We start from the raw sequence: 9,568 nt of genomic DNA, 5'->3' as shown, positions 1-9,568 counted from the left end.
AGAGCTGCGGCGGCTTCCCCAGCAGGTCTTTGGAACCCCGTCTCTTGGCCGGCGCCTCGGACTTCACGCCGGCCTCCCCCGGCTCGCAGGGGCTGTCCAGCAGCTGAAGCGCCTTCACTAGGGGGTCCTTGGAACCTCGGCGCCTGATTTCTGGAAGACACACAGTCCGCACATGACCGTGACAGAAAGGTGCCATGGGAACCTGGGCCTTACCCGGATGACCTCGTCCACCGGGCTGCGCGGCAGGACGTGGCGGAGGCGGCCGGCACGGCTCCCAGCTGCAGGAGCCTACAACCTGTCCGTCCCGTCGCCTGAGCCACGTAACGGGATCGAGTCACAGGATCAGGGACCACATCCAAAGACGGGTGTGCCTCTGGGGGCCACCTGCAGCTGGTGACAGAAGTGGCCCCGGGGCAGCCCGTTCCATGGTCCCTGGCCGGGGTCTGCTCGGAGTACGGTTCACCTGCAGTGTTTAATGCTTTAGGACGCTGAGGTCAAAGTACTTTAATATCAAGAGAACGTTTACTGTATTCACCGCGGTGGGCCGCGCACATGCGGGCAGACATTTCTGCCCTTCAGACAGAGTTCCTGACTTCCAGGCGGTTTCCATACAGTGGGGGGACCCAGACACATCCACAAATTACACCTAACAGGCCAACGGCTGCGGAATAAATACAAGAGGCCTTATGGGGAAAAGCAGCTACGGCGGCTAACGTCGATGGCGTATGGTGCGTCAGCACCATCCCGAGCACGTCGTCATTGTCATCACTCCCTACGGGATGGGACTGTTATTGTCCCCACAGCACAGAGGAGAAAAGCAAAGCATACAGTTTAAGGCAACTGCCCGAACCGGTCAGTGGCAAAGCCTGGGCTCCAAGGCAAGACGCTGGGCCCCAGAAGCCGTGCCCCTAACCGCTGCTCTTGGACTGACTCCAAGCGGGAGAGCAATGGAAGATGGGCCGGCTTGGATAGAGGAGGTCATTTCCAGCGGAGGAAGCTGCGCCGCTGAAGATAGGGAGGTGGGAGCCACAGAGGCCTTGTTCCCAGAGGGGGAGTTGAGAGAGAAGTTCGAAGGGCAGAGGCCGGGAGAAGAGGGAGGTGGCAGAAGCAGCCGGGGGTCGTCAGGCCAGGCGCCAACGCGTAGACGTTGGACCAGCAAGGACGAAAGGTTCAGATCGTTCCGCACGCGATGGCGACCGAGCGTAAGTTTTGACGGTGGCATCGGCTGTGCTGGGAGGTGAGCTCCAACGCAGCGGATGGGATGGGAAAAGCCAGAAAGCCAGGGTCTGGCCTGCGGCAGAGAAACGGATGCAAAGAGCCTTCAGTCTGTGCATCTGGTCACCATGGAGGGGACCTTTCCAAACACCCCGTCTCCTCACTTAACACCCTAGAGGCTCTCAGCCCTCTCCTTACAAGGTACGGACAGCTCAGCATGGCACGGGGGGCCTGTGATCAGGTCACTGCCTCCCTCTCCAGACTCTGCCCTCACCGCCACTCTGCCCCGTCCCCCCGCAACCCATTCTTTGTTCCAAGCAGACGGAAGCTCCGCAGCCTCCCGAGCAGGACTCTGCCGTGGCCCGCCGACGTCCTGGTGGTGTTCCAATCCTGGGGAAGCTGACGTAGCATCTCCTCCAGCTCCCCAGCTTCCCCAGGTGCCACCACCTTGCCAACTCATGCTCACCTTGCACTTCCGCCTCCGTGTGCCCGTATTCCTAAGTTGGTACCAGGGCAGGGACCACCGCATCCTGCTTATGTTTTGTAGGGCACACGGTTGGATGGGAGGGGAGAGAGAGAAGAAGGAGCTCCAGAACTCCTTTGAGCAGGTGACAATAATCTGGAGCCGGAGCTCAGCGGAGAGTGACGGTCACCGCGATGAAGGTCACGGGCACGTGTCGAGGACTTGCTCACAGATGGAGCGTCGTTAGTGCTTTGTGAACGAACGCAATCCCCGGGGAAAAGGAGGCAGGCGGCGAAGGGGAATTAAGGCTGAACCTGGGACTTCTCTGGTCAAGGGTGGATGGAGGGAGAGGGGCCGGCAAAGGTGACGGAGGAGTGGTCAGGTAAGGAAGAAGGGGGTCACGAAGGACAGCGACACCTGTGATCGGTACACAGGCATGGTGACACGCTGCGGGGGGGAATCACCGACTCGAGGCTTCTAACAAGGAAAAGACAACAAATAAAACAGTAGAGGAAAACGTCATTAAAATCAGGACACCGAATTAAAAAGGGCAAAGGGTACTGACAGGGCGAGGTTCCGACTCGGCCAGACAGGGACCCCGAGTCCAGCTCTGGAACCACCTGGGAGCCTTAGCACCCACCGGTGCCCACGTCCTGCCACCAGAGGTCCCGACTTGTCTAGGGTCCGCCTGGGAGTCAGGGTTGTCAAAGGGCCCCAGGTGATTCTCATGAGAAGCTAAGCCACACCTCCTGGGTCCCCACGGCCCCCCTCTCCTGCTGCTCCCCGGAGCCCGTCTTGTCCTGTGTCCAAAGCCGCCACGTCAGAACCTGAGTGCTAGACGCATCCCGGCCAGGCGGGAGAGGCGCCGGGCTGCCTGGGGTCCCCAGCACCTCCCGTCCAGGCGTTCGGTCCCACAGAGCTCTTCCTTCGCCGCTCAGCGTAGACGGAGTCATAGAAAATAAGAAACAGAAACACGCTCGGCTCCCGGTCCCATTAAGATAAGGCTGGCGTTTCTGAAAAAGAACTTTTCTACAGCGCTAAGAAAAAGCAAAGAGAGAACGCAAAGGAATTCGAAGGATGAACTTGGAATTCTCGAGTTTCTGAGCAGAACCCAAGTTCACTGTCAGCGTGGTCCGGGGCAGGCGGGGCAGGCGGGGGGTCCTCACCTCGATTCCCTCCCGCCTGAACCGCCCGGAGAAGAGCTGGTCCCAGCCTTCGGCAGAAGGGGTCCTGCCCACAGGGAAGTTTCAGTAAATTTGTGTCAAACTGACGCGCGGTGATTAGCACCCTGCGCTCTCGTTACACGTGTCTGAGCGTCTGCTGCTGAGCGAGGTCCCCGCGGTCTCAGGCGGTCCGCACCCTCGGCCCTGGGGGCAACGCTAGGGAGCCACTGCCGGGGACGGTCCTTTCTGGGATGGCCCTGGGGTTGGACAAGACCTGCACGGTGCCGTCGTCTTTCTAAACAACGTTCGATCAGGGGGCACGAAGGGCTCGAGCGCCCGTCCCTTCCAGCGCCCGGCCGCCCGTGACCCGAGGCGCCACACGAGCCGACTGAAACAATCGTGGTGCTGCGCACCGACCCTTCCTGCGCGGACAACGGCCCCTGACGTGCAGAGCCGGCCCCGAGAGGAAACGAGGCTGAGAAGGGGAAACGGCAGGAGGAAACCCGGCCCTGCCACCGGGGCCGGTGACGCGCCGCCGGCAGAATGCGCCTGGCCTGGCCGCGGAGCAACACCCATCTGCAGCTGAGCCCGGCCCACGTGCGGCCGGCCGGGGGACAGGGACGCGGCTCCAGCTCCGGCTGGACACCATTATGCCGCCGGTACTTAAAAACGGCAGAAGACTAAGGCTTCCTCTTGCTAAGTTAATTGTAAGTAGCCATGGAGGTCCCTCCGCAGTTGTCCAGAAGCCTCTGTGAAAATGGGATTCTCTCTCTGGACTGTCTCAGTAACGGCTACGCTCACTGGGTGTGCGTGTTAGACCCAGACTCCAGAATTTTCTCTATCATTCCTTACTTTATGCCCCAAAGAGTCCACGTAAAACGTTCCTTACCATTTCTATAATGCACCTTCCCCGCCCCATGCATTTCATGTTTTCCAAAACACTAAACTTAGAGCCTCCTAACTCTATTCTCCTCTTAGAATCAGAAAAAACGCCTCGTTAGGTAACTTTTTTTACGCTAGTCTTTTATCAGTGCTCACGCTTTTGATTTACAATCACCTTAACATTTTCCGAGTGAAAGCGGATATAACTCAGAAGCCCTGAAATCTGAGTTTAAGAAGGAAAGTAGAGACGAATTAAACACAGCAAGAACAGTCTTCTGTTTGCTTTTCTATCACAGTTAATTTTTTAAATGGAGGCCTGAACGACGAATCTCTCCTTTAGATTTCACTATCTAAACAAACCAACCAACCAAGCCATCCGGAGGCAAAACTAAAAAATGTGAAACCACCTACGACAGGAGCTCAGTCACCAAAACCAAAGGCTCCTGAGTGACCCGGCGCCTCCACCCTGAAGCGGCGTGATTCGGTCAAGCCGTCGAATCTTCCGGAACCTTGGTTTCCTCAGCTGTGACACAGCCTCTAACACCCACTGGTTACAGTGAGGTAACCTGGCACACGCTCGGCTCGTGTGAGACCAGCGTGGGGGCTGCCTCGGGGCTCTTCAAGACCCCTCAGTGCCTAGGTGTTATTTTGGTGGCTAAATCCCACGATGCTAAGTGATAGAGGATGTTTCTGCCGAATATTTAGCTGTCGCGTGCCTGCGAACTTAGAACGACAGAGGTTTGTCTTGTCTTCAGTCGTGTCTCTTTATGAACAATCCCTTGAACAAATCTAAAGGAGGATTTATTCATGGATTTATAAGTTATTAGCTTTTAAAAGTTAGGAGCGCAGTTCTGGGAGGGATCCAGGGAGTACGGGTCCCAGCTATGTGGCCACAGGACAGGACTAACTATGTCTTAATTTCCATTTCATCCTCTGTGCCGAGGCGGATGGTGGGTCTCATTCTCTACCTCAAGGCCCTGTCCACACTTTTCGGTGACATGTTTTCTTCTGGACTGGCGTTAGGTCTCTGAGCCCCTTGGGCTCTGGGGTCCGTCAGGGCATGGGCCACGCGGAGCTCGTTGCCTGTGGGCCCAGAGCCCAGAACGGGGCCTGGCACGTGGTAAAGAAAGTATCTGCTGGATGTCACAAAGTAACATCGCGAACAGCGTTCCATAAACCCAAGACGCTGTTAAAATCAGGCCCCTCGTTCCCACTCCACGGTGTTAAAAAGGCAGGACGGGGTAGTAAACGCACAATAGGATATACAGATGACAGATTGTAAATTATATAATTGTACTAACCAATGTTACCCCAATACACTTAATTTAAAAATAAAATAAATAAACAAAAAAGCAGGTCAAAGGCGGGGTGTCCCCCAGCTAAACCATCTCCTCCTGCGGCAATGCTGAAACCAACTAAAAAGAGACCCCTGACGTTTCTCAAGAAACGTGGGGCATTTCTGGGCTTGACAACAAATCAAACGAGGAGCAAACTGAGCAAAAAAGGTAAAAGGCTTAAAAAAAAAAAAAGGCAGCAAATCTTTTATTTTCAGCTTCCGATAAACTCACTTCCTGTTATTCTGTCCAGCTGTGTAACCTACGGGTGGAATAAGGTATAATGTACATGGATTGTGAAGGTGCTTTCTCAGATATATAGTTTAAGTGAAAAAGCTTAAAAACGCACCGATAGTTTTCAAAAGAGCAAAGAAAAAAAATCTAGCAGTTAAAAAAAGGAATTTTAAAATTTCTTAGAACTTTTAGTTCAACTGAATGCATTAATTTTGTACTTCTAAATGAATTTATTCGTGTGAACTGTATTAAACAGAGCCTGAAACTTAATAAGTGCTTGAATATTAAATGCCGGTTATTATTATCATCTTATCATTTCATATATGTCCTGAGGCAACTTGGCCCACTCATACACAGTCTGTGAGCACAGGCAAGTCAGAACTGCTTTGATGTTGTAACTAGGGGACAGTATTAGAGTCCCCCAGCTCATAGAGTTTTGGGGGTTACATGGAAAAAATTCATTTTTAAACAGCACAGTGCTTTCCCTAGTATTAGTGTGGCTCCACAAATAAACAGCTGGGCTAGCAGAGAAAAACTATTCTAGTTCAAAAGAGAGGCATACACACCAAAGAACGCAGAAAAGTGAACCAAAATTAAGCATTTTTTTTTTCTAGAACATTTTTTCCCCCTCGAGTTTATGTAAATCTTACCCCCTATTCCTTTCGAGCCTCTGGTAGTTTTTAAAATTCTGACTAAGTTCATTTTCACTTCCTTTCATTCACAGATTTCATTAGAGGTTGCAGTCCGGTGACCTTCAGGGTCACAGCCTGGCCAGGGTCCACCCTCCCCAAACCCGAGCCTTATCTCTGCAAGCAGAGGGCAGGAAACAGAGCACTGCTTTCCGGTGGCACCCCATTTTCATCCTGAAGCCCATCTTGACCCCTCCAGGGTGCTGCCGTGACCCTCTGGGCCTCTGCTTATGAAGCCTGAGTGTGACAGCTCTCCAATCTGCTTTTAAAAAGAGACACATCTTCGATGTGTGAGCCGTTCTTCCCTTCCCGGGCATGAAACCCAAGGCCTCAAACAAGGCTGCCTCAAGCCAGCGCTCAAAATCCACATGCCTCATTGCGGACTCCAGAATGTTTCGGAAAAATGAGGCCAATAAACAAGTTACTCTGAAATCCATGACTAAAGCCAAATAACTAGTAACTATGTTACTAAGTATCATTTATGCCAATCTAAGGGAACTACGGATAACAGGGAAAAGTATGAAACCAAAAACTGACAAGGGGACTGCTTAGCTCACGAGTTAGAATTGTTCCAACTTGAAAGGCGACAAGAAATCACCGACCTTGGTGTGAGGACGCGTGCCTTAAACGGCTGGCTCGTGCCCGGGACTAGTCATCGTTCCTCAGTAATCAAGGTGTTTGCTCCGACGTTGTGGGATTTGTTGAGAAATCAATCTCCTAGCACGACACGGAGGATCGCGTTGCGTCTGCGACTTTTAACAACTCGAGGTCCGCTCTGTATTATAATGTCCCTTGGTGCAGGTCGACGACCCCATTACAGACAACAAAGTTTTGAGAGTGGCCAAGAAATGCATATCAAAAGCGACACCTGAAGATCACATTCTGAGCACACCTGCAAACTCGCAAGTGTCAGTTTCACACAGAATTAAGGAAAACTTGGAAGACCGCCGCAAATTCGAAGACGGAACTGTAAAGGAAGTTAGCTGACGAGATATTTGACTCCGTTTGGGGCCCGTCAGCAGGATCTGGTTAAATCGCCTCACCCCCTTCCCCAAGCCGTGGCTACCACTTCGCCCCTTCCCAGGGAGAGTAAGATCGCAGCCCGGCTCAGAGCGGCTGCTGGTCACCGACCTGTTATCATCTGCTGTGCGTCGTAGGGCTCCATGTACCCGTCGTTCTCGCCACCGCGCTCCGCGTCCCTTTGACCTTTCGTGCTTTTCGCATCGTACGGGTCCGCGTAGTCTTCTAAGATGATGACCTGCGAAAGGCGCAGAGAGGCAGAGCTGCCAAGGACTGTCGGACACACGAACTCAGGGGCGGGAAAATGGCTACCGCCGACCGGCTGATCCGGGAGGAGGTCAAAATCTCCAGCCAGCTCTGGGGAGCTTTTGCACTCGACCTTGTTACTCACCCAGTTGCACAAACATTTGATTTTTTTTTTTTTTTTTGGTAATATAATTGTCAGCGATTCATCCAAACTCTGCTGATCCCCAAGGCTGTTTTCACCCCCTTTTCTCTCTCTCAGCAGCAAAGCATTTGCTGGAGTAAAGGATGGGAGGGGTGGGTGTGGGGAGTGGGGGAGGCGGTTGTAGGGACCCCGGTCTATCGTCTTTCTCATGATCTTGCTCTTTCAACTGCCAACCAGCTGAGCAATATGGTCACAGTAAGTCACGCAGCGTCCACCAGCACTGGCTAGGGAATCGGAGACCAAGACCTGTTTTTTTGTCCACAAGGAATTTGTAACAGCGCTAAAGAGAAAGGCTTCGTAATAAGCAGCTGAAGAGGCAGGTCGCCAATGAACAGTCCCGTGTGAATTCTAGGTCCGATAATTCACAGGCAGACTGGTCCTCACAGGCCACGACCACATGGAGTTTTGACTGGTATATGTCAGAAAGCATCTTTCCTTCCAAAAATACGCAGGGGCCTGGACAAGTGGGGTGTGCATCGTACTTCTGCTCTGCAGCAGCTGGGTGACAACGTGGGAGGTCGGGGACCCTTCTCGGGAAGGAAGCCCTGAGCCCCGCCCCACGACCTCTGGTTACATTTTCCAGAAGCTCACAGTGGAGCCCTGCAGCTGGTGGGGAGAGCTTAGGTGAGCAGGGAGAGGGGCCGCCAGGATAGGAGCCCTCCGCCTGCGAAGAGATGGCCTAAGAAACACAGACATCGAGCGATGACCAGGACTGGTCACCACTCACTCCTCGCCCACCGTGGGTCCTGCATCCCAGCGCCCAGCGAGGACCAGGAAGTGGGACCCGCGGCCCTGGGCCGCGAGGTGCTCACGATCCAGTCCGACAGGCGGACCACTGACTAGTGTCTGCACCAGCTGGGTCCTCGGCCGTCTGTCCACGTTCCCCCCCGCCCCCCGCCCCCTCGGGGCCTGGCGCCAGGAGGTGCCTGTAAACGGCTGTGGAAAGAATGGAGGAATGAACGAAAGCGCCCCATGCAGACCCTCGTGGTCTGTGCTGGCGGCTGCACGTCCGAAGCGTGGGCAAGAGAAAATCAACGTTCCCGACGGGAAGTGCCGGCCTGGCAGGACCCAGCGCTGGGCTTGAGCACCTCCCTCCCCCTTTTTCACAAAGAGTGAGTTTAACACGAGCACACACCCAGCTCGTCTCTGAGATCGGAGTGGGTCTCCACGTGTTCACACTCCTTTTAACTGCCTCACGCTGGGCGGGTCTGTCACTCCCTGGTCCCGCTCCCAGCCCCGTTAGGGCCCCGTGTCTGCGGTGCGACACAGAGTCCCGCGCTGGAGGGAAGGGCAGTAACCCGGGGGTGGCAGAGAAGCCAGAGGAGCCTTTTACTGCGGGGACCTGCGGAGTGATGGCGCTTCCACAGCAGCGGACAAGGGGGCGCGGGGGAGGGGCTGGCCGACCCGGGCCCTGGAGCTTTGAAAACACAGTTGAGAGGTCACCATTCTTATGCTCAAGAGGGATTAAAGTTACGGTCTAGCTTTGCGACCGTCCTGGATGTGGAAGTTAAACCACATCTGTAAGGGGGTCACGCTGAACGAAGCGGGACCGTCGCATCCAATCACGCCCCCAAACTGCGGACAGAACGAAACCGACAGTCAATTTCTGCAAAGTTCTCCATCTCCAAAATGAGGATTTAAAAAAAAAAAAAATCGAATGGTTTTGAAGGATCTCTCAGGAAGTCGCCCAATGTCAGCGGGGGAAACGCACCCTCACCTCCTCTGGGGCACAGGGACCCTGGGGCCGGGCAGGCTCGCCGAGCTCCTTCCCACCGGCCCCTCGGGTAGGCGGGTCAGCGCGGGTCCGGGGCGGCTGTGCCCTTACCGTGTCCTGCTGCTTCACGACCTTGCCCTTGTCCAGCTCGGCGGGGCCCAGGGAGGAAGGGGACGAGGACGCGGAGGAGGAGCTGCTGCTGGCGCTGCCGCTGCTGCCGCCGGCGCCGGGGCAGCCGCTCTTCGCGCTCTTCTCCTGGGAATCCAGCTTGATGAGCCTGTTGATGTAGGTGCTGCAGCCCGAGCTCCGGGCCGCGCCGCGGTGGGGCTCGTCGTCGCCGGCGGCCCGGGAGTTCTTGCGGCCCTTGCCCGCGGCGGCCTGGATCAGCCCCTGCAGGCTGTCCTGG

At 54.9% G+C, this 9,568-nt stretch overlaps 1 protein-coding gene across 1 annotated transcript in view; it reads right to left on the bottom strand.

The window, feature by feature from the left end:
• SHE (Src homology 2 domain containing E) overlaps window positions 1-9,568 on the bottom strand; it is a 31,633-nt gene that overhangs the window by 5,484 nt on the left and 16,581 nt on the right. The window contains exons 2-4 of the mRNA XM_015598301.2: window positions 9,274-9,564; window positions 7,112-7,238; window positions 9-150 (exon numbers count right to left, since the gene is read on the bottom strand). Coding sequence (XP_015453787.1) covers window positions 9-150; window positions 7,112-7,238; window positions 9,274-9,564 — 560 coding nt within the window. The remainder of the gene's footprint in view (window positions 1-8; window positions 151-7,111; window positions 7,239-9,273; window positions 9,565-9,568) is intronic.

This window comes from Pteropus alecto, unplaced genomic scaffold (assembly GCF_000325575.1).
Source record: "Pteropus alecto unplaced genomic scaffold, ASM32557v1 scaffold49, whole genome shotgun sequence".
Taxonomy (NCBI): Eukaryota; Metazoa; Chordata; class Mammalia; order Chiroptera; family Pteropodidae; genus Pteropus; species Pteropus alecto.
This window is presented reverse-complemented; position numbering and strand designations above follow the sequence as displayed.